A 23,892-nucleotide genomic window follows, 5' to 3' on the forward strand; every position below is an offset into this window, starting at 1 on the left:
GGCAGCCCGCGGGAGCGCCCGCCTCCGCAGCTATCAGGTTAGTGTTCGCCGCGGTGCTGGGGCTCGGGATTCCGAGCGGAGCTGGTTGCGCCCTCAAAGTCCCTCACCGCGCTGGCTTTGGGGGGGTCTCCATCGGTGTCGGTGCACGAGCGGGGCCGGCGACAGCGAGCCACTCCTGCCAGCCACGGACATGGACATGAAGAAAAGGATCCACTTAGAGCTGCGGAACAGGACGCCCTCAGATGTAAGCAATGCAAAAAAAAAAAAAAATCCATCCCACATTTTTTTTTTTTTTTTGGGAGGGGGGGTGCATTCAAACCCCGGCGAGGTTTGGGGGTGCGGTGGCACGGGGGTGGGGAAGGTGCCAGCCGGCGCGGGGGCCGCTGCTGCCCTTGAGGTGCCTACCTGTGTGTGTGTATATGTGTCTGTGCACCCAATTTGGGGTGCCCGAAGGCGCACGCGTTATGGTCTAGGGGGAAACTATGAGCTGCTCCTGACTCGGCTGGTGTGAAATGCATTAAAGGGGCTTGCAGTGCATTAAATAAAAATAAGTTGGTGCTCCTCTCTGGCGTGTTTAGTTTGCAAATATTTGTACTGGGTGCTGGGCAGGGAGAGACAGACAGAGACTGTGAGTGAGTTGCAAATGGTTTAGTTTAAAGTGCGTCTTCATTTCTTTGCAGTGATCAGGCAAGAGAGACTGGGGAGCCATATTTGTAACTTTGTAGTCCTCATGAACGCGCCCTTTCTCTCTCTCTCCCTCTCTCCAGATGCTGAGAAGATTTAAAAAAAAAAGAATTTTAAACAAATGCTTAGCGTTTTTAGAGATCTGATATCGCTGCCGGTAGTGTGAGCGTTGAATAAAAAATATTGCAAAAAATAAATGCACTCTCCACCCCCCCTCCATCCACACACACATCCACACACACGCACACACACGCACACACACACACAAAAAGGCTGGATGTGTGTGTGTGCGTGTTTTTTGTTTTTGGGTTTGTTGGGTTTTTTTTTCCACCCCCCCTCTTCTTCCTCGGGGCTGGACTTAAGGTTGTTGTGCAGCGTCTGCCTGAATAGACGAGAACAAGAAACTTTGTCAGGACAAAAATAGTCCGCGGCGGGGGGTGCCCAGATGCATGCGGGCACCGGGGGCGGGGGTGTGGGGGGGGCCGCGCTGCCGCGGTGGCACCGGAGCGGCGGCGGTGGCGGCGGCGGCGGGGCTCGAACTCGCGGCGCCCCGGCGGCGCGGAGCGCGGCGGCCGCTCCCGCCTCGCCCGCGGACGGACGGGCGGGCGGGCGAGCTGCGGCCGCGAGGCGGCTTCCCCGGCCGGGGCCGGCGGCGGGCAGCGGCCGGGCGGGGGGCAGCCCGGTGCCCGCGGGGCCGTTACATAATGGCTGGGGCGCTCCCGCGGCGCCGTGCGCGCGGGGAAGGAAGGGGAGGCGGCTCCGCGCTCCCCCCCCCCACTCCGCGGCCGCGGGCCCCGGCGCGAGTGAATGGAAACGTACCTCTCCGGGAAGCGACACTATGTTCGGGGGAGGGCGCAGGGAGGCGGCCGGACGCGGCCCCGCAGTTTTTCCGCTCGCCTGTAAAATGTCTGACGGACAAAGATGGGCAGATTTATGTAACCTTGCTCTTTAAACTTTAAAAAGTCCTGGGCGAGGAGAAGAAGGGGGGGGGGGGAGGAGGGCTCTCGCCGGAGCGGCTCCGGCGCTGTCGCCCGGCCGCCGGCCAAGGGCGGCGCGGCGCGGCCCTGCGCGGCCGCGGAGGCTCATTGTTCGCGCGCGGGGAAGGGGGGGGGAATGGACGGACAAAGCGGCTCCCGCCGAGCCGCCTCCGTCCCGCCGCCGCTGCCGGGCAGGCGGAATAACCCCCCCCCCTCCTCCCCGTCCCCCCCTTCTTCCCCTCCTCCTCCTCCTCCTCCTCCTCCTCGCGAAACCGTTCCCCGCTCCGTATCCTCGCGTTGGCAGCGCCACCGTCCACCCGAAGTAGGACGCGGCGCCATGTTTCCCCCCCTCCTCCTCCTCCCTTCCCGCCGCCTTTCCCTCGCGGGGAGCGGCTGGGCGGGCGGCGGCCGTTACCGAGCGCCGCCGCGGCGGGAGCCCTCGCCGCCTCCCGCCGTTACGCGCCGGCCGCCGGGGGCGGTGGTGGCGGAGGAGGGGGGGGGGAAGAAGAGAGGAGCGGCCGCCGCGGCCGCGTTTTGGTGTCGAACTGCGCCATGAGGCGCTGGCGGGGAGGGCGTTTTCCTGAGGGGGGAGAGGCGCCGCGCGCGGCGGGCCGCGGCCGTTGGGGCCGTTGGGGCGGCGGAGGCGCGGAGGGGGCGCGCCCGCCGCCGACATGACTGCGTCCGCGTCTGCCATTTTGTCGCCGCTGTCGCCGAGCGCAGGGAGGGAGGAGGCTCTTAACGGCGACCGCCAGAGCCAGGAGGGTAAAAAAAAAAAAAAAAAAAGAAAAAGCGGCTTTTTTTCCCCCACCATCCTCCATTTATTATTATTATTTTAATCGCGTTCCCGCACGATGCCGTTGCTGGGGTGCGGGGGGGGGGGGCGGAGGCGGCGCTCGCTGCGGGTTTGAGGGGCCTCCGCGGGCGAAGGCGCCGCGCCGGGCCGGAGCAGCGCCGCCGCCGAGGCCCGTCCCGTCCCGGCAGCCGCGCGGGGCCCGCGGGGCGCGCAGCGGGGCCGGCGGCGGAGCGCGGTGTTTCGGGGCGGCCGGAGGCTCCTGCTGCAGCTTCCGCAGGGAGGGAGCGCGTTACTGACGAGCTGGGAATACGCCTTCTTCCTGGGCAGGGCCCTACGGGAAGGTAGGTCTCGCTTTTCCTTTTTTTTTAATTTTTTTTTAACCTTTTTTTTTTTTTTTTTAACCTTTTTTACTGATTAATCTCCTAATCCTACTGCTAGGAGGTTTGTCAGCACTTATTTACACGCCCCATTTTAAACACGGACCCAAGGTGTAAAGACTGGGTCCGAAGCCTGTCAGGTGTAAGCGGAACATTTTCTTTTCCCCTGCTTACCTTTTGTTCGGTTTTTGCTCTGTTTTGACTTGCTGCAGGACAAAGTTGAGAGCGCATTGATTTGGGTGGTGTTTTGCTATTCCTTTGGAATTCAGAGCGATTTTGGATAAAGAAATCTAGGCCAAAGCAGTTGGTCATAAAATAATGCTTATCTGACCTGTCATTTTTTACCTGTTAGTCTTTAGTTCTGTCAATGAGTTACATGTATTAGTCCTCTCAGGTAGCAAATGTAATCATACTCGTTTTAAAGCTGAATACTTCTGGTTTCATCCAAAGGGGGGAATGTCAGTTGGGAATGCTGTTCTGTTTAGAATTGGTTTTGTAAAACTATCGATTATAGATGCATACATACACTGTTTTGTCATGGAGAATTAAGTGTACAGTTTGGCCACTATCTGTCTAAAATACATTTTAAAATAAAGTCTATTTAAATCCAGCCAGTGCTTTTGGTAAAATGTCTGAAACTGAGTTTTAGAAGTGATTCTGATGCCGGTATTTAATTTATTCATAGATTTTAATAAGTATTTCAACATGAACAGAATAATAGTTCTGTAAATTGTCTTTATTAATCTGCACTTTGATAGATATGCAGTATTTGTCATATGTTCTGTGGGGATCGTTATTTCCATGTTTCAAAGTTAGTATAAATACATTCTGGGGGGGAAAAAAAACTCTGCTTGCACAAATAGAAGTAAATTAATTTGTCTTGGAGCTTCTGCCATATATGTGCCTACGTTTTGCAGTGCATTTTACGTTTAATGTATACTGTTACTGGTTTGCATTATCAAAACTTTTTTTGTAAATCAAAGTTAGGTAAGAGAATGTAGATAAGGTGTTTTACGTCTTTCTGAACTTACATTAATATTTTATAATTTGAGATAGCTAATACAGTGCTTGTGTAGAATACTGCTTGATACTATGTAACATAACTGGCTGCTTTAAGACATTAAGTCATATAATCCTGTAGGGTCAATATACATATCAATTAACAAAACTGTATAATTAAGATATCTGAAAGTGGATAGTATAGGAGCTATTTCCTTCTCAGCCTCCTTTTTTTTAGTTCTCCCTTCATTTTTATGTGAATTCAGTGTTGGTGAGAAGTGTGGGGTTTTAGTGCCTGAAATTTGTTTTTCTGTGCATTGGACAGTCAGAGTTGAGTCTGTGCATCTGCTTCCTGCCTTGCCCAGATATTTCAACTTTTCTTTTTATCCCATTACCTTTAGTGATCACTTAAGGTAGTGCATTTACCATAACATTCATCACTTTGCTTATCTTACTTATAATATTAGTTTTCTGTTAAAAATAACTGCCTGCTAGGAATTGGTCAGGTAGAATTATTTTACCTAGGTTTCCTCCAGACCCATCAGATAGTAGTAATAAAACTACTCACCTCCTCAGAGAAGATGCTCACCTGGGCAGATTTGTGGGCTTTTTTTTTTTTTTTCATTTGTATAGTGGAAAGCGCAACTCATTAGTAAAGTACAAAGAATATAAAACAAATTCACTACTAACACTCTTCTCAGCTGTGCAACATAGGGGTAGGTTTTTGAAATTGTACACAAAACCTCATCTTCTGTGGTTTAGAGCTACCATGCCGGTTCATTTAGTCTGAGGATTTAATACTGCTTCTAAAAGGAGTTTTATCAGCTCAAAATTGTGACAGTGATAACATACTGACAGTAACATTGGGTATTTCTTACACTTCTTTAACTCTCTGCTGCATTTTAAAACTCATTTCACGGTCTGATTTCTCTGGTTTTCTGTAAGTTTTAATGCTAAAGGGAAATACAGTGCAAACTTCTATATGTAGTATTGTTTTAGATGAAAAATGTAAATAAAAGGACTCTTTTCCCCAAGCTAATTCCTTATTGTGATGTGTGCAATAACAGTGGAGAGTTTAAACTGACACACATCTTTTTAGAGACTTGCGTTTAAAAAAATATTTTGGTATTGTTACGGGGTATAGGCGTACATTTTTACCTTCCCCAGGCTGAACAACCTCAAAATAGAAGGGGAATGTACTCTAGGTTTGAAACAAATGGAACAAGCAATGTTGTGTGGTAGTGTCTAGGGTGGCATGAGATCAGCACATCCAAACTCTATTCAGCATGCTCAGATTGAGTGATTCAAGCCTGCAAAAATTCATGATAATCACTTACGTAGCTGATGGAAGGGCACAACTGTAGCAAAGAAATAGCTGATTTTTTTGCAAAATTCCCAAGCTTGCGTATTAGCAGTCTTTATATTTCTGAATTTCTAGTTGCAAACCTTTACAATGAGCGTCCTGTCACAGCACGCATGTTCATCTTGGAACAACTGCTGCCCACAAAAAGCAGGCCTGGAGAAAGTATATGATGTCTGAGCTGTCCTCACTGAAATTCAGCCTAATTTCTCCTCTGAGTACTGGGCTGATCAGCACAGTATTTGGCAAAGCCTCCTCCTTTTTTCTTAAGCTGGATCAAGTCCTAAGCATATGAAAGGAACTGTGCACACAGAATTGAAAAGCACCGATACATGGAGCTGAAACTGTTTGCCTGATTTTTCCATTTCTCTGATGTTGCTAGAAAGAAGCAACAGTAGAGATATAGATACAGATATATATGTGTGTGTGTGTGTGTGTATATATATATATATATGTGTGTGTATATATATATATATATGTATGTATATATAGTAAACCTTCAACTCCTGGAAATTCCCTTTTGACAAGCAATAGCTAACATGCAGTCGCAGTTACACAACCTTTTGGATGATTCAGGTGTGTGTCCAAAACAAGAAAATATTGTTCTGAAAAATGATACTGGCTTGATAAAAATGTATGAAGAAGAGATAGCTGGAGTTTAGATGACACCATTGTGTTGTAGTCCATCAGGAAATGCATCTCCTGAAGAAACAAGAGATCTTGTCCTGCCCACCAAGTGAAACAAGTTATTGAAACAAGGAAAAAAAGTACTTGTTAATACAAACCTTCTGGGGCCTTGGCTCGACCTAACTATTGTAATCTGTCCTTGCAGCAGGATTTGTGCATTATATATCTGTGGAAAAATACACTTTTCTGTTTTTCTGCTCCAAATGTACATCAAAAATCTGTGTGTTTTAAGGTAACATTAATCACATGCAGAAATTTAGGACTTATAAAACACTTTATCTTTCACTGTATTTGAAAAGACCATATTATCTACATCAGTGATGCATCTTTAAATGTGAATTGAATCAGTGGCACAAATATCGGTGGTTGTTTTCTTAAATATTTGCAGTCCAGAAGGTTGATGTTGACTGGTTCTTTCTATTTCACTCCATCTGTGGATTACTCTTTTACCCCCCCCCATCCTCCCCCTGTAAAGGTATAGGTAAGTTGCTGAAGCCTGAGAAGTAAGAACCTGTGAAATATGAGTGGATGCTATGTCTTGAATGCTTTGGAATTAATTGAGAATAAGGCTTTGGTTATGGGTATTGCCCTAAAGAGAGCAGTTCTGGTTTGCAAGCTACGCAGGAGTGTAATGCCTCTGCGATTCCGCAGCAGCGTCCTGGGAGGAAGCAGGAGTAGCAGAGGGTGGCAGCCAAGGTGATCCTCCTCTTGCTGCTCGCTGCACTAGGCTTTCCATTTACAAAGCGTGTGATGGCTTTCGGCAGGCTTGATTGACAGACAGCTCAGCTAGATGAACCTAAGTCTGTGTCTGTAACTAGGGACAGGTCTCAAATGGGAATAGACAGCATTTATGTTTTTGTTGTGCTTTAGTATGATGGAGGCTTCTCAGCTGTTTCTGTGACACTAGTGGACTTGTTCTGCATTTAATTTTTTCCTGTCTCCTCATCTCTTGCTCTGCTGTCCTTCAAACAAAATAGCTAGTAAATACTTGGTCTCTATGTTTGACCAAGTTGCTAATATCAGTTCTGAAGCTCTTCCATATGTAAGTATGACCTTTGAAATCTAAAAAAACCCAACCTTAGTGGCTTGCCTTTATGCCACTCTGTAAAAGTTGGGCTCTCTTTTGGAGCACTAATTTGTCCATCGACTTGGCCTTTCCTTTCCAAAGGGCACTTTCCCTTCCAAAGCATAAAAAACGTAGGAAAAGCTTGTCTTTTGCAAGTATGATTTGTCAATGCATTCTATAGCAGCTGATATCTGCAACTGAGCAAACTAAACAATTCAGCCAAATACTTAACATTTCCAACTGAAGAAATTTCAAATTCAAGGTGGAACGCAGATATGTATTTTAGTTCTGTTGTATTTAATAATAGCTGGCAGTGAATGAAATACACTCTGAATGTGGTATCAGACACTTTCTCAAATAGAGAAACTGAGGCAGAGGTAAAGTGACTTGTGCATACTATCTGTAGAAAAAGGAGAAGAAAGCGACGTTAGTGTGAATTTTAAAAGCACTTAATGCAAAGATCAAACAATTTAATCACTTAAGTATTTGAAACATTTCGGGTGAAATATTTCAGGATTTTACAGTGTTATGCTCTTAACACTAGAAACCAAAACACAAACTAGCTATACACTTTTGAATGAAACAGCTTTCTGTGTCTCTAATGTGTGTTCTCGATTTATTAATTAGTATGTTGCCTATGCATATAGCTATACTGACATTTCTAAATGTGTGAAAGTATATTTATGTGACTCATAGGGTTTCTTGGTTTGGGTTTTGGGTTTTTTTGAGAAAGGCATCCTAACAGTAGATTATTTTTTCTGGAAGCTTCTTGCACTGGAGATGCTTCATAATTAGATTTGAGCTTAAGGTGTAGTCAGACTTGTCAAGACTCTTTGACCCTCTATGGCTTATCTATTTCACTTGGAACTTTAGGTTTCTCATAGGTGCATAGTAAAGGGAAGTAAATTTATTGATGTAGAGCCAGATTTTTCTAGGCTATGAAAGCAGCATTTGGCTGTCTGTGAACACAGGGTAGCTTCAATAATAATAAACCATTTTCCCTTCTCTCTTCCCCGGTTTCTGTCTTTTTGCCAGGGTAGAGGTGATGCAGGGTCCCTGATACATGCAGTGTAGTTAAAAGAAAACATTAACTGTGTTCATCTTTGTGGGAGTTAACATAAACAGAGCCCAGCTTTCAGGTTGTGAATTCCTAGCATGGTGTTATCTTCAGCTTGGTAGCAGTTTAAAAGGTGGCTTTAAATTGCTGTTTTTCAGCACTGCCTTGAACTTGGACACAGTGATTTGCCTGAACTGCTTGAGTCAAGACTATGACAGATGTCCACAGAGATGCCATGTTGTTATTGAATCATTCTTGATGCCTTGGCAAATGTTTTCATGCTATTCCGTGGTTGCACCTTCTTTCCAAGTGAATCCTGTTGTTAGCCTCCTCCCGTGGCCATTTTTCCTGAGTACCCTGTTGATGGGAGGATGCTGCTTCTGGTTTTAGAAGCTGGCTCACAGCCCCTCGCTTCCCCCAGGCACTTTGCAAGCAGAACAGAATGCTGGAATGGTTAAAGACTGAATACGGTATATAATTAACATCTAGAAAATATTCTGATTTTCTTTGTCATGTGATTGCTAGATCAACTGTATTAAATACAAACAGTTTGCTAGAGTATAGTTTACAAATGCAGAGTAAACCTGTAGGAGAATCATGGCATTAGCTGTTTGAAGACAGTGGTGTCAGGACCTGTGCACATCCATGTATATTTGTGCTTTTAGTGAAAAATACCAGAAGCATGAAAACTGTTATCAGCATGATACTGGAGTTTCAATGTTGGACTTTTAAAATCCTCCACTAAAATTTTGAAGTAAATATTGCTGGGACTTTCCAAGAAAGAGATGCGTAAGAGGAATTTGAATATGAAAGTTTGGTGGGGTTACATCATTTGGAGAAACCGTAGATGAATTTCTAAGCCCACTAGTAGTTTCATGTGACCTTGTTGCAAAGATTTGGAGTTCCAGCTCAGTTGAATAGATGTAAAATAACTAGAAATTGAACCTGTTGTCATTGAACCAGACTACACCAGAAAGTATTATGTTCAGCAACTGTTAATTGCCTGGTATTGAAAGGGCCAGTTCCAGAGTGCTGTTGAAAGGGACATCTTTGTTAGGTTTTGGGGAGTGTGCATGGGGGAGATTCTGTAAACTTAAAACTGAATTGCTTTGAAGTCCTGACATGCATCTGGCCTTCAGCTGTGCTGAGATTCTGCATTTGCACTTGGTATCCATCATGGTGGTAATGGAGTGCTACTCAAAATTACAAGGTATACGCATTAATTCCATCCAGTCTCTTTCCAGCTGTCAGTCACTGCCTCTGCTAATACAGTTCTCAAGTACTCTGGCTGCTAGATATCTTGTCCTTATCTCAAGGGAAGTGGTTTGTGCTATGCAGCCATTTCTTGAGCAGTATTTCTCCCTGCCCCAGGGTTTGTAAAGTTCTCTGCACAACACAATAATACCAGAGCCTGTGCGAGGTAAATAATAGTTGGTTAACTAATAGTTTAAGACATTTACTGTAGGTGATGGGGGGGGGAGCAGATTTTTGTCTCAGATACTTATAACACTTGAAGGGACATGCCAAAATCCAAAATGAAATGTTGGTTTGATAAGAAAACAAATCATTGCTGCTGTCACACGGAGTAGGTGCATGTGAGCTTTATTCTGACTTTCTTTTCACATGTGTATGTTGTGGGGACAGGAGGATATCATCAGTATAGGAATTTTCCCTCATCTGTTAAATTTAAGGTAGGGAAAAAAAAATGTTGTGGTTAGACGCTCATCCTGGAGCATCTCCACTGAGTGATTCTGAGCTGCCCAGAAGGAGCAGCTGAGGATTACCCCGTGGAAGGGGAATCCCGGGTGGCACAGCGCCAGCACAGTCAGTGCTGTGCCACCTGTTTCCTCCCCTCTTCCTCTCCGCATGTGGGCAGTACGCCAGAGGTAGGGGGGGGGGCACAGCCAGAATGTGCGCGCTGTGGCAAGCCTGGAAAGGCAGAACAGCTCTTAAGGTGTGTCTTCGTTGACATACAAAAGCCCAGTAGCTGCTCTAATTTGAGCTAGAGGTTATTTTGCATTCCTCTGTCTCTTGCCGTTTTCCACCATGAGCTGAACTTTGCATAGCCTGCTCTGCTGTGCCTCTGAATCACAGGGTGCCCTAACATGGCTGAAGACCTGTCTTAAATGCAGGTGGGAAATTACATGTGGTGCTATCTCTATTCAAAAAAATCTGTTCTTCAAGCATCCATTGGTTACATTTTGGTGACCATCTTAGAGCAGAAATTGCATCATGTCTTTGAGCCTTCAAAGGAGCTTCAGTTTTAGCACAAGGTATTAAATAGGCTGTTTGTTCAAGTGTTTTTGGCCTAGTCACATTCCAGATAATATCGGAAATGAAAATTCATGAAATGTTACCTCCCTCCAGGAAAAGCAACTTTGGGGGAGGGTTGTTTAAATTGAACGTGGCCAACATGATATATTCTACATCCTTACCATCACTTCTCTGCCCAGTGTTTGAGCTAAGCATGAATGATGGGCTCTTTGCAAGATTGGGGTGATATCTTGAGCTTTGTCAAACCCACTTCCATCCCCAGCAAATTTGAATGTCATGACTGTGGAGGGTGGGCTTCTCTTAAACTTCATGGCACAAATTGGGTAAAACCAAAAACCTGCATAGATCCATTTTTGCCCAAGGATCCTCAAATCTACAGGAGTATAAATGTAGAATGCAGTACTAGAACTAGAAGGAACACAGTCATCTGGCAGTCTGGTTACAATAGGCAAGCAAAGCTCATTCTTTCACTCTTTACTGCAGAATGATACAGGACTTAGGAGACCTCCCCCCTCAAAAAAGAAAAAAATGAAAAAAGAAAACAAAAACCAGAAGTATTTGTGCATCTCAGAGAGAAAAAGCTACCTCTGCTTTCAAAAGTAAGGCTGGACTTGGCTTCAGCTTATCACAGCAGACTTCCCTTGCTCTCCCCTCCCTTCTTTTCACAGCTCTGCCTTCCTCCAAATGAAGCTTCCATCTGGTTAAGAGGTATGAAAGACTTTAATTCTCTCATTGTTCCCGTGGACCATTTGGTTGGGAGCAGTGGAAGATAGTTACACCCTGTTTACCTGTTCTTTGTGAAAAAATGCTACATGGTTGGATATTCCTATCCTAGGGGTACCATACACAACATATGCTTCAGAAGCATCTGATTTATTGTACTGAAAATAAGATGTTACAGCCTTTGCTGTTCCTGCTTGTAAAGCCAGCAGAATGGTATTTGAACTTGTAAACTTGCCATTTACCTTTTAAAAATTGTATTCACAACTGTCCTTTTGTCACATTATTAAAAGACTTCAGTCACAGACTAAAAGTCAGGAGCTTAGTCCCTAATTCATGGATCTTTCTGCCCATGGGTTGTAGACTCTCTGAAGTGGAGACTTTGTCTTTTTAAATGTTACTATGCAAGTGCAGATTAAAGGTTAAGGTGATAAATGTTTTGGATAGTAGTGTGTCTATGTGTAATTATATTCTGTTGAGTGTGTATTTGTTGATACAGAGTATGGTCGCTTCCAGAGACACAGACTGCACTGGAAAAGTGAGCTGGGGAAGGTCTGCCAGATACCCTGTACAGTGAATAAGTTGTAGATGTTCCTTGTGATTATTCCCATGAAATTCAGTGGCAGCTTACCCATGGTTGCCTGTACTTATCCTAGGAATAAGCTGGAAGTCTCACAGTACACACTGTGACTATATTAAGGATACCATATACACAGCTGGGAATACAGCTTAATACAGTAACCATACTAGGAAACAAATAAGAGACCTTGATTATCAAGCAAGGAGTAATGCAAAGTGCGATGTCATGAAAGGCCTGGAGAGATCCAGGGGATGCTGTCATCCACACTTAACAGCGCACAGGGGCTTAACAACAATGTGATGTCATGTTCTGAAAGCGTCTGAGAACATCAGAAATAGAAACTAGAATGACCACAGGAGAACAGTTCCAAGGCACGTTGTCTAAAGAGTCTGGTGAAGAAGCAGCAGTCTACTTGCTTGCATATGACTGCTGAAAACTAGGGACTGATACTAGCAAGCCATAAAGCAACACGCAAGCAGCAGTACACAACCAACCAGGAAGCACCTGCTAGAGCAGATGGCAGCGTACTGAATGGACGACTGGGGCAGCAGAGCCCCGCGAGCCACCCCTGGCATGGGGAGCGAGCACTGAGAACGAGGCAGAACAGCAGACCTTGACAGTAAGCACCTGACAGTTGAAGCTGTGCAGCAATATCCCTGCTCCAGTACACAGTGGTGCCTTGTCATAAATACTGCTGAAGACGTGGTGTATGCGCTGCAAGATCCAGCCTAACCTGCTGTATGTTAGATTTTCTGCTAGGCATTCGCATGCAGGTTCCTTCTTAGCTGTTCGGGCAAGTAGTGGTTTATACACTTTTTTGTCCTTTGACTACCCTTGTATTGCTGTGTTATCTCTGATGTTTAGTAGCCTGTGGCATGTCGCTCTTCTGCTGTTTCTCACTATGTAGTAGGTTTTTGGGAAGGAGGTGGAAGAGGTAGGAAGGGACAGGTCATGTGGCCTATTTGTCGTGGTACTTATTTCCATTAGTGCTTTGACTGGCTTATGCATTGTGTAGTAGACAACAGTAAAACTGACTGTATACAACTTCTGCAAGTTGGATCTTCCTGTCTTTGGCATAACTAAGCATGAATTATTTCAGAAAACTTGTTCCCTTAGCCTATCCATCCAAACAAGTTCAGACTGTCTTCCTTAGTCTGACTGTTCATCCATATGTCTGTAACATTATGCAGATTGAAATGTGATACAATTAAATTGATTCAGACCAGTTGAGGCCCACTCATCTCGCTCAAGAATACATCAAGATTCAGAGAGGGTACTAGCGCCGGCTACTTATATCAGGCAAATGTTTGTGCTGTGTTTGAAGAAAGAGACATGTAAAAATGCTAGTCTTACTGTGCATTTTCAGTGTGTTAATGGGAAGTCCAGTAGATGTTTGGAGAATGATTCAGGGTCTGGAATTTTTATAAAACTGTTAAGACGTCAGGAAAACAAATGGGGAGAGATTTACTCCCTCTGTCATACTTTGGTGGTGGTGAGCTGTTTTAGATGAAATGCAGCTTTACTGAGGTCACCTTTTCAGTACTTATATGTGCTTACATAATTGTTTAACTGTCTAGCGTGGCCTGCTATAGTATGCCTGGATAAGGCCCATCGTCCTCAGAAGGGGACTACGTTTTGAGTAGACAGCAGGGCAGCAGCCAGCATGTTGGTTCCTTTGGCCTGTTGCCTGTGGCGGAGCCGTCTCCGGTTAAGAACACGCAGTGCAAGAGCAGTGCCCTCGCCTGCGTGGGATGTCGGTGGCTGACCAGCTCAGCGCTGCAGTTCTCTGGTTATGTGCAAGATTGTAAGTGCTGAAGAGAAGAAGGAAATAGCAAGTAAAGGTGGAGTGGAAGGGGAAGAGAGCGGGATGTGCGAGACTGCTGGCTGAGAGGACATGGGCGAACAGCCGTGGATAATTTTAATACTCAGAAAGTGTATAAGCTGGTGGTAGTTGTTACTGTTTGTACTGCAAAACAGAACTGGCTACAATGCAGCCTTGAGTGTGCACATTGAAAGGAAGTGGGGAGAAGCCCCAAGTGCCCAGTTCATGCAGCTGTGTTACCTTCATGCTTTTGCACATGTGTATTATTTTCTATAGTATTCTTAAATCTCTTTGAATCTAAAGCCACTTTAATTTTAACTTGACCACCTAGGCACTGAACTTGCGTTGCTGCAGTTGCAATTCTGGAGCGTTAGGAGCCGTGTGCCGCTGTTTCCTAAATGAACTCTTAGATTTGACCAGGCTTTCCACCACTTGTAAACCTGCCCAGTTTTATTCCGTGATAACTTCCCTGTGGCAGTTGTTTTGACTGTACCTTTGCCCGGTGTCTTGGTACTGGGCAAAGGAAACAAGAAAGTGTTGCAGGTCTGTATCAAATAAAGTTTTTGGAAAGGCAGAGAGGAAACAGCAGTCTTCCCTTAAGTGGAGCAGACTGAAAGTAGAAGCTAGTTGGCTCTTCTGCTGCCATATTAAAGGGTTCTTCTTCTACATCCATAGCAATTTCCAACTCCTCCTCAGATCTCTTATCTGCCCCTGTGGAAGCTTTGTCTGATTCCCTGTTTGCCTTTTCTCTTCCTCCTGTTCTTGCCATGCAGCGAGGACAGATACCGTTTTCTTTGGTCTGCTGCACAGTTTCAAGCCAAATCTGACCGTAAGCTCTGTCCTGTGCTGGTTGAGCCCATGAGCATTGTCTCCCTCAACCCCGGCCTTGCTTCATCTTCCTACGTGTGTTTTTGCAAACTTCCTTTTCTGGCTTTTGCAAAGAGGATAAGACAAAAAAAAGATTGTGCATTTTGCACAATTATCAGCCTTCCAATAACAGGATCTAATCTGCTTCCACAGAAAACCTTTTCTCCTGCAGCTGTGGAGTTCCCTAGCCTCTCCAGCCAGATCCCAGCCACATGGCGGCCGGTGGATGGGGAAGTTGTGTGCTCTACACGATAGCACTCTCCTTTGCCCACGTTGTTCAGAAAGAAACATATCTCCGGGTGGATTCTGAAACTACCGAGCGCTGTCTCAGATGAGCAAGCGGGCTGGCCAAAGGAGATAATGCGGCAGGCAAAGGCCTCTGTGTGCTGTGGAGCAAGGACACAAACAGATAGGGATGAAACATAGCTGCTCTAAGGTTTGGTTTTGGGGTGGAGCTTTTTATTTTACTGTTTCTTCTTTTTTTGGACGGGGGCTGTATGTATGAAGCAAGAGATGTCCAAGAAAACTGTGTTTGTCCCTGAATTGATCTGAGTACCCTGATACTTAAATACTGTTACACTAAAAAGCTGTATGTATGTGCCTTTAGATTTGTTGGGGGTGGGGGTGTTTTGGTTTGGTTTTTGCATTGAAATAAATGTATGTAGGATCTTGAGCATTTGACTTAATCTTTGGTTTCTCCTAACCAGTCTAAAATTCTGGAAGACTTCTGTATAGTCATTCCCTATCATAATTTTTCTAGGAAAACTGTAGAGACTTGGAAAACGTATTTCCTGTCTAACTCTGATCCTCCTACTCTCAATGAATCATTTGTACTCTCGTGTTGCTTTGGGCTGACTTCCCTATTGACTTCAGTGCTTAGGATTTAATTAGAAATCTAGGGATGTTATTTGGAGCTGTAAAACTACATAGGATTCTTCTCTGTGCTGCTGCACAGAGAAGGTTACAGTAATAAAAAAATTAAGGAAATTAAATATTTGCATATTAACTGTCCTTTGTGTGAACTGAAGAGTTGCTTCACGTTTCTGTGTGCATCATTCTCGCAGACTTTCTTCTGTCCAATACTCTCTGCATAAAGCAACCCCCTCACACCCGTAAACAACCCCCAAACCTCAAGAGTTGAGCTTTGGTTCTCTGGTTGCCTGTTACAGGAGGGGGGCTATAATGCAGTCAGAAGGATGTGTTTTTCAAGGTATTTGTATGTAGGGGAGAAATAATCCCCAGAAATTCTCCATGGATGTGAAAATGCCTGGATAGTGTCCGAAAGGGTGGGGCCTTCCTGTGGTGGCACAGACCATGATGCCGAGAGCTTCTAGAGAGCCCAGAAAAACTCACCTAATGTTTGCTACTAATTGAATCTTGTGAGAGGGACTTGACTCTAGGGTGAAAATGAGCTGTTTTATGCAGGGTGGAGCATGCTTAGCGGCTCTTTTGCATTAATACTCTTGTTTTGTGTCAGTTGAAGATAGCACCTGCAAAAAGAGTGGTGCTCAGTAAAGCAGATTGTAACTTGCTATACACACCCCGTGTCAGCTGCCTTGCTCTCCCTGTTAGGCACCTTCTGTGCTGCACCGACATCTGGGGAAATTATCGCTGCCTCCCCCTTCGAGTCTCCCTACTGCAGCAGGGCAGGGGAGATAAGTCAAGAGATGTACTTAAGTAGCAGCAGCCTGTATTCACTAAACCTCCCCTTCCAGAATCATCTGCAACATGCCTTGTAATTCCCCGAGAAAATAGTTGCCTCTGTGGAGAAGATCTTGCCCTAAGGTACACGAAGCTACCCTAATGAGAAGGGGGTGAGGATGAAATCCAGCAATGCCTGATTTAGGATAGCCAGTGTCTGTCTTTGGGTTTCAGAAATGTCTGAGTAGGCAGTGATCTGAAATACACAGTTCTCCAGCTTGAAAAGCTTGAATAATTTTTGCATGCACAAAGAAGCTGTTTTAACAACTGATGATACATTGTAATAGCAGACAAGTTGCAAAAAGTGTCAAAGTTGTAGGTTAGTTTAAAAAATATATATTGTTTTCATATTGTTTAGAGTGCTTATTGTTTTCATTTACCAAAGGCAGTGCTACTTATAACAAATAAGTTAAGCCAGGATTAATGTTTCTGAAGTCTAGCCTGTGTTTTTGAAGTGTAGCTGAGACCCTTCAAGAGATGCTAACCTAGCAAGCTAGCGAAATTAAGAATCAGATACTGAAAATAACCCTTAGCATGCTTGCCAGTTTAATGGAGTACTTTTTATTCAGTTCCATTGCTTGAGTTGTGTTGTAGTTTGCTTGTGAGTGAACTCTTTATTCTCCATGCAGAATTTCTTATTCACATTTTGCATTGCTCTTTTTCCAGGTTAAAGAACTCGTTCTTGACAACTGTAGGTCATGTGAAGGCAAAATTGAAGGCCTTACAGATGAGTTTGAAGAGCTGGAATTCTTAAGTACAATCAACGTAGGCCTAGCCTCGGTTGCAAACTTACCAAAGTTAAACAAACTTAAGAAGGTAAATAAAATGCCATATGCCATATCTTTCCCTCTTTGCAATATACTGAATATAATATAGTTGTTTTCAGAAAAACTTAATTTAACCAACCAAGTGGCTTTGTGATACATGGTTAGTGCCAAAAACTCAAGATGTTTATCTGCCTTTTAGCTCGAACTAAGCGACAACAGAATCTCAGGAGGACTGGAAGTGTTGGCAGAAAAGTGTCCAAACCTCACGCATCTAAATCTAAGTGGCAACAAAATAAAAGATCTCGGTACAATAGAACCTCTGGTAAGTTATTGTGATACAGAATGAAATCAAAACCTGTCATTTTGTGATGAGGAGGGGTAACGCACTGGCTTAGTGGAGCCTGAATATTTTGGACTTTGAAATTTCCAAACCAACTTTCAGCTAAGTGTCTTCAGTTCTGGTGTTTATCTCTGCAGCCGCTGGCCTTTGCTACCGGACTGTAGTGTGGCTGTGGCTCTAGACTGACTGACACCCCTAACAGGATACTGGTAGTCGGGCACCGTCTGCGGGGAGCACAGTGTAGCCGGGACTGGTGCTGCGTCTCAGCTGGGAGCATGAGATGTTGCCTCCCTCTAGCGGCCAGCCCTCTGCAAAAGAGGAGCCAGCCACATCCCCAGGAGTCAGGACTTGGCATGGGGCAGAGTCGTGCAGCGAGTAGGCGGCTGCAGCAGGATCTGGAACTTTTGTCCTCACGTTGCCTATTCTTGTTTAGGGCAGGTCAGCCAGAGTTGCAGTGGTGGCTGCTTGTGAACTGTAACAGTGCAAACTGGGGGTTACTCCTGTTTCTTCTGAGCTTTCTGTAGATACTACAGTACCTCTACTATGGTACCAGTTTGACACACTTACCGCTCATTAAGCACGAGTTCTCTGCTTCCCTCCTCTTTCCATAGCTGAACCTTTAAGTCCTGACTGAGGCCAGCTGAGGGAAGTAGGTCTGTGCTTATCCACACAGGTTGTGTCCTCTAGGACTGTCTGTTTGGAACAAAGCTGTGCACCTGACAGTGTCACATTGCAGTCTTGTGCCCTCCCTGAAATATGAAGGCTAGTGTCACTCAATCAGTGCATTTTAGAAGCACAACAAATTTGCGCTAATGTAACTCATCAGAAGAGAGTAACCAAGAGTCAGCTCAAATGGCTGGCATGTGTTGCAGGTTTGCCTCCCTTAGCCAGACTCTCTACTTGAACTGAATGTATTTTCCCTAAAGCATTCAGTCTAAAATTACCAGCCACTACTTCTGCTCAGCAATGTGGGATGTGCTGGTGTTAGTAGAAACCAGCTGCAATGCCATGTGCCACCAGGCTTTGCCTGCTCACTTTCACTATGGTTATTTCAAATGTTGGGTTCAAGTTTATCAGGTTGCAGTTCCAAAAAGCGTCCACGTGTCCATTCATTTAGTGCTTTTTAGAACTGTTCTTTAGTTTTTGGATTGTGTGCCCTTTAATCTCCAGAAATGAAGAGTTTCAGCTTGTTTTTACTTCCAAAATACTTGCTCTTAAAATGTCTCAAGGAGCAGTTCTCAGATGAGTTTGTCTTGGACCCTCTTTCCTTTAACAGAAGGGGACAGCAGAGGAGCTGAACTCCTGTAGCATACATATGAGAAAGAGGATTGTAACTGCTTCCAGTTCAGGCTTGTTCTTTTCTTGAAGTCACCATTGCTCTGTATCTTCAGCTCCAGAAGGGAGATATTTCATAAGACTTGATACAAATCCTTAACTGCTATGCTTGTGTTTTTCTTGTTTTTTTTAAGTGCCCTTGGCTGCTGGCAGTGCAGACCTCTTCCTCAAAAAAAACCAAAAAAAACAAAAAAAACCTTTCACAAGAATAATTTAAAAAAAAGTTAGAAATTGAACAGAAAAGGATTAAGTAGACTACAATCATTAAAACTTTTTAAATGTCCCTCAGTAAAATTCTTATGTCCAAAGAATAGGCTGTTTCTTTTTACATTGAAAGTAGTAGTTTAAAGGTATCTGACTGCTGGCTCCAATATCTTGCTTTGCCCTTTTGTGTTAACTCACTGGACTGATATTTATTCTTGGCTTGGTCCCTCACAATGTGTAATTTTGCACCATTACCTCTTTCCAAATTTCAGTCTTCTGCTTGTGAGATACTGAACTTTAGAAAGAGCATTTTCCATTCACAGATATCAAAGCAACAATGGCCAAGCATTGCAGAATTCTATTCCACACCAATTTAGTAGGCAGAGAATGAAGTGACCCTTTTGTCATGGGAAGCTGTTGAGCACATTAACTCCAGCTGCTGTTGTGTTCTCTGTTCTTTAGAGATTTATTGTAACACTGAACTTCAGAGACTTTTCTTTCCTTGCAGAAAAAGTTAGAAAACCTGAAGAGTTTAGATCTTTTCAATTGCGAGGTAACCAACTTGAACGATTATAGAGAAAACGTATTCAAGCTCCTCCCGCAGCTCACATACCTCGATGGCTACGATCGGGATGACAAAGAAGCACCAGACTCTGATGCAGAGGGCTACGTGGAAGGCTTAGACGATGAGGAGGAAGATGAAGATGGTATGTAAATTGTGTTACTTGGTATACATAAGTTAAGAGTGATATGCTGCCTAGTACTTTTTGTTTCCGGCTCTGACTTCTTGGCCAGAGAAGGGGTGTGTCAGTAGCTCCTTCCCTGCCTGATGTAAGGAGAAGTACCTCAGTGCCCTCTGAAGGAATGAGGGGAAGGAAGATGGGCAGGGCTTGAGAAAGTTTTCTCAGTCTTATCTGTAGTAAAAGACAGGGAGTGAAGGGGTAGTAGAAGAAATGGGCCAGGAGGAGGAGTAAGACAAGCAATAAGACACTAAAAGAGTTCAGGGAACGGTGAACTTCAGGGAAGGAAGACATAAGGAAGAAGTGGGTAAGAAAAGATGACATGTACATACTGCAGTTTTCCAGGAACCATACAGTCAGGGGAGTATGTGCAGTTGTGTAGACCCTGATAGATGAGGGTGGAAGGGGGAACCAGACTGGGCATAGAAAAAAGTGCCAGAGTCAAGGAATCAAAGGAGCTGAGGCATTGCTTATTAACAGGAGAGTATGTCTGATCATTAAGGGCAAAGTGAACTAGTTGGGTTAGGGCAGAAGAGGGGAAAGTGTGTACTGAAGATTGCCTGGAGCAAGCTCTGTGAAAGGCACTAATGAAGTAGCAAACAACTTTCTAATGTTAGGAAAATTAACTGTGGGTCCCACTGGGCTGTAGGTGCCGTTCTGCCTCCCTGGCAGACTGCAGTCAGAGGCATCAGTTCACCAGCTGGATGAGTATCGGGCTGAGTTGGGGAATTTGCTAGACTCTTCAAACCCAGCTGCACAGCAAAAGCAGAATAGCTGGACTTGCACTTTTCTCTCGAGTGCTGAATGTGAGATCTGGTGAAAGGGTGAGTGTTGCAGCACTGCCTGGCAGAGTGGTGCATTCAGCCAGGTTCAGCAGGGACAGGTTCTTTTCAGCAGAGCACAAGCCTGGGCCTGTGTTCAAATGCATGAAAAAGCTCCAAAACACCCTTCATACAGTATGGAAAACACTCCTGGTTTGTTGCTTGGGCTAGGTGTATTTGAACTCTTTCCTCTTGAAAACAGATTGAAAACTCCCATTTTGGATTGTGTGCAGCCCTTCCTCTGGCAGCACAAAGGCAAGGGGTGGCTGTTAGGGAGCATTTCTAGTGTGTGGTTGCCTGTTACAGTTCTGCGCTGTCCCTGGTGGGAGCAGATGGACAGAGCAGAAGAGCTGCAGTGTCTCATAGGCTTTAAAATGCCTATTAGTAGTGGGAGCTGGAGCAGCTTCAACTAAAGCAGCCCTGAGGCTTCTGTGACTTACTGTCAAGGCCCCCTCAGTCCTGGAGCAGGTCAGTCTGTGGGTACAGCTGCTGCGCTACCCTGTCACTAGACTAAAGAGGCACAAGACTGTGTCTAGCTCTGTGTTTTGCAGCTGGAGAGCTGCATGAAACTCTGTTCTGCCTTTAAGCAATGCTTTCAGTTTGCTCCTTGCATCACTAAGAGGGCACATCTCAGGTGGTAATGCTGAAAAAATAAACTCTAAATATCTGAGTGGTTAATCTTGTTTGCTTGTGTAGAAGAGGAATACGATGAAGATGCTCAGGTAGTAGAAGACGAAGAAGATGAGGAGGAAGAGGAGGAAGGAGAAGAGGAGGATGTAAGCGGAGAAGAGGAGGTAAGGTTTCATTGTAGTTAAAAATGAGCATGGAGTGAACATTATCTAACTTGGAATAGCTGGGCAAGAAATGGACCAAATATTGAACCTTTTTGTAGTTGAAGCGTGTACTTTTTTTTTTTTAACCTGAATTAAAATTACAATGGGGGTGGCATTGAGGAGTGTCTTTCTGTGAGCCAGCTGCCATCTAGTGACCACTGACATTAAATCATTCTGTTTATTGGGCTGATGTCAAAAATACTATCAGGAATGTTTGTGGAGTTTTCGCATGTGGAGCCTTTGAAAAGCTGGAGTTACAGTCTCCACGCAAGCAAAGGAGGAGTGGGAGAAACTGCAGCCCAGAAAACACAGAGTACCAACGCTGAACCTTTAAACCATGGTATTGATTTGAGTAAGAGTTAGTCAGAATGACAATGGGATAAACGGGATGAGCACAAAGAGCAGAAAGTGAAGTTGTCTTTGTGAGGGCCTGTGGGTAACTGTTGCTCATGTTATTCTTAGCACACGTAGAAAAACACAGTTTAGCACCTCTTTGTAAGAAGAGACTCTGAGCAGACCCTGCTCTAACAAGGTCACACTGATGTTGTAGAAGTTGCGTGCTGCTTGATGTGGTACACAAATTACTGACCATGTGCTCTCAAGAACAAGGTTCCTCCTTGGACATGTGCTTTGTGACACTTAAGGATGCTTAAATTCTTTGCATGGTCTGGGTCCTGTGTGTAGGGTATGCTGAGCCTGTCGCAATCTGCTGAGACTTCGCTGTTAGCAGAACCACTGGGAACGGGACTAAAAAGTGACTGTAGGAGATCATATAATCCATCCTCTGGCCAAAGAATCGCAGATACTTAGCTCTCACTCTTTCTGACTGGTTGGCCAGCCTGTTTTCAAAAATAACAGCAACTTCTCAGGATCTGGAGATGTGTGTTCATCTTTTAACTCTCCTTACCTCTAGACATTGTGCCTTCTACTGTCCAGTCATCAACTTTAACTAAACTCAAACTTCTTAACAAATTTGCAGCAACATAGCAGTGTGAATTATAAAATCATTTACTTGCTGAAGGCTTTAAGCTAGAAGTGGCTGCTATGATTGCTTTTGATTTCCTGCAGTGAAACTTGGGCCAGAGTCCAGTTATACTGTAGCTAAGAACTTCAGCAACTGCACTTACATAAGTGTGGGGGAAGTGTCTGCCTTTTTGTTTGGTTTTTGTTTAAGATGCTTCAAGGACTTTTTCCCTGTTGTAAAATGCTGCTGGATATTGTTAAATTGTGAAAGGTGCTGCACAAAAAGCAACTTTTTTGATACTTTCTTTTCTGTCTAGGAGGATGAAGAAGGCTATAACGACGGTGAGGTAGATGATGATGAAGATGAAGAAGAACTTGGTATGGCAGTAATCCAGTTTTTGCTAGAGATTAAAAAATAAAATGTGTAGTATAGTAAAGGCAGGCTCGCATTTGTATTCCTGCCTCTTTGATAGCAAGCCAGCTGCCAAGTAGAAGCCTGTTGAACTTGTTCAGCTTCCGAGTAGCATGTGGAAGCATTCACATAATTCAAGTTGCGTTTTATTTTGCAGATGAAGAAAGGGGACAGAAGAGAAAACGAGAACCTGAAGACGAAGGGGATGAAGACGACTAAACTGAATAACCTATTTTGAAAATTTCCTATTGTGATTTGACTGTTTTTACCCTGTATCCCCCCTCCCCACACCCCCAACTTTTTTTTTTTTTTTTTTTCTCCTGATTGTAATGTTGCTGTGGGAATGAGAGGGAGAAGCAGACTGGGTGGGCAAGGGAATAAAATACTATTTTTACTGCCACTCCTCCTCCTATTCATTTTAAATTTTTTCTTTTTTTGTCCCTCTCTTAGTCCCTGTAACTGCAATAGTAAGTATAAACCAAGTGGTAATTTGTTTCTTATTATTGGAGTGGATAGTTTGACATCTTAAAAAATAAAAAGTTTAAGATCAGTGGATGATACCCAAAATATGCATAATCTGTTCTGAGACAGCTGAATATCTGCTTGTTGGGATTTTCCACCGCTGCCAGTCACTAAACATATTGTAAGCATTTTTTAGGGATGCTGCAGATCTAGGCAAAGCATCCCTCCACAGCAACAGGTGTGAGAATGGCATATTGATAAAGTGATTTCTTTGTTGCCTGTCTGTGAATGACTGCCATTTTCAGCCAATGCTTTCCCTGCTTCTATAGGTATCTTTTATTTTGCTGTTTGTAAATAGTGACCAAATGTTTTTGTTGTTTTTTTGTTTTTTCCTTCAGGGTGTTCCTTTGGATCTGGTTTGTGGGGTGAACTTGCAATCCCCCCTCCCCCTGTGTGTTGTGTTTTTTCCTTTCTGTTTGTTTTGGGGTTTTTTTTTTTGGCTAGGGTATAGCCAATACACTGAAAATGGCAGGCATTTAAATATATATATAAATATATATAAAAAGTGTTCCTAATTCCTGAGTTACTAGTGAAATGAATTTGACAATTGTAATAAAAAAATGTTTCAACCCTTTTAAATAAGGTGTGTACTATTTTGGTCTGTAATATATAACACCTAGTCAATTTTAAGTGATGAGAAACTACTTCCACTTGTGCTATATACTTTGAAAATTTTTACAAACCTAAATACAGGAGGCAGTTCAGCATGTAGGGTAGGAGGTTTCTTTTCATACACTCAAGCACGAGATACTAATACAAAATTGTATTTTCTTACCTAGTGGAAGTCAGTAAAATGACTGAAAATACCTAGTGAATGTACAGTTTTACTTTCATATCCCTCTTTAAAATAGCTTTAGAAGTGACTTGTATTTCCTAGTCAATATTTCATCTGTATAAATACATTTGCAACAGTTTTTTTTCCCAGAAGAGCCAAACTTTGAGTTTTATGTCTGTTTGTCATTGATGAATTTCAATAAATCTTTTTATACAA

The 23,892-nt window shown here is 44.0% G+C and overlaps 1 protein-coding gene and 2 long non-coding RNA genes across 3 annotated transcripts; 2 read left to right on the forward strand and 1 right to left on the reverse strand.

Moving 5' to 3' along the window:
- Positions 1-29: 29 nt before the first annotated feature.
- ANP32A (acidic nuclear phosphoprotein 32 family member A) lies at positions 30-23,892 on the forward strand. Its single transcript, XM_013952076.2, has 7 exons — positions 30-244; positions 16,631-16,780; positions 16,931-17,053; positions 19,119-19,317; positions 20,868-20,965; positions 22,285-22,345; positions 22,537-23,892. Exons 1-7 carry the CDS (start codon positions 191-193, stop codon positions 22,596-22,598), a joined length of 747 nt encoding a protein of 248 aa, XP_013807530.1. The 5' UTR covers positions 30-190; the 3' UTR covers positions 22,599-23,892.
- Positions 335-2,232, reverse strand: LOC136993418 (uncharacterized). Its single transcript, XR_010885705.1, has 3 exons — positions 2,077-2,232; positions 1,504-1,592; positions 335-770 (listed from the first exon to the last, which is right to left on the reverse strand). It is a non-coding gene; the product is annotated as an uncharacterized lncRNA (long non-coding RNA).
- On the forward strand, positions 2,639-12,533 carry LOC106492275 (uncharacterized). The gene is made up of 3 exons (XR_001293965.2): positions 2,639-2,795; positions 10,943-10,982; positions 11,494-12,533. It is a non-coding gene; the product is annotated as an uncharacterized lncRNA (long non-coding RNA).

The sequence above is a fragment of the Apteryx mantelli genome, chromosome 15 (genome assembly GCF_036417845.1).
Source record: "Apteryx mantelli isolate bAptMan1 chromosome 15, bAptMan1.hap1, whole genome shotgun sequence".
NCBI lineage: Eukaryota > Metazoa > Chordata > Aves > Apterygiformes > Apterygidae > Apteryx > Apteryx mantelli.

Excerpts from the sequence above, each read along its gene's own strand:
- ANP32A (XM_013952076.2), top strand. The coding sequence starts at position 191 with ATGGACATGAAGAAAAGGATCCACTTAGAGCTGCGGAACAGGACGCCC. Across the intron at positions 17,054-19,118 it reads TCGGTACAATAGAACCTCTG|AAAAAGTTAGAAAACCTGAA; the intron begins GTAAGTTATTGT and ends CTTTCCTTGCAG. Across the intron at positions 22,346-22,536 it reads TGAAGATGAAGAAGAACTTG|ATGAAGAAAGGGGACAGAAG; the intron begins GTATGGCAGTAA and ends TTTATTTTGCAG.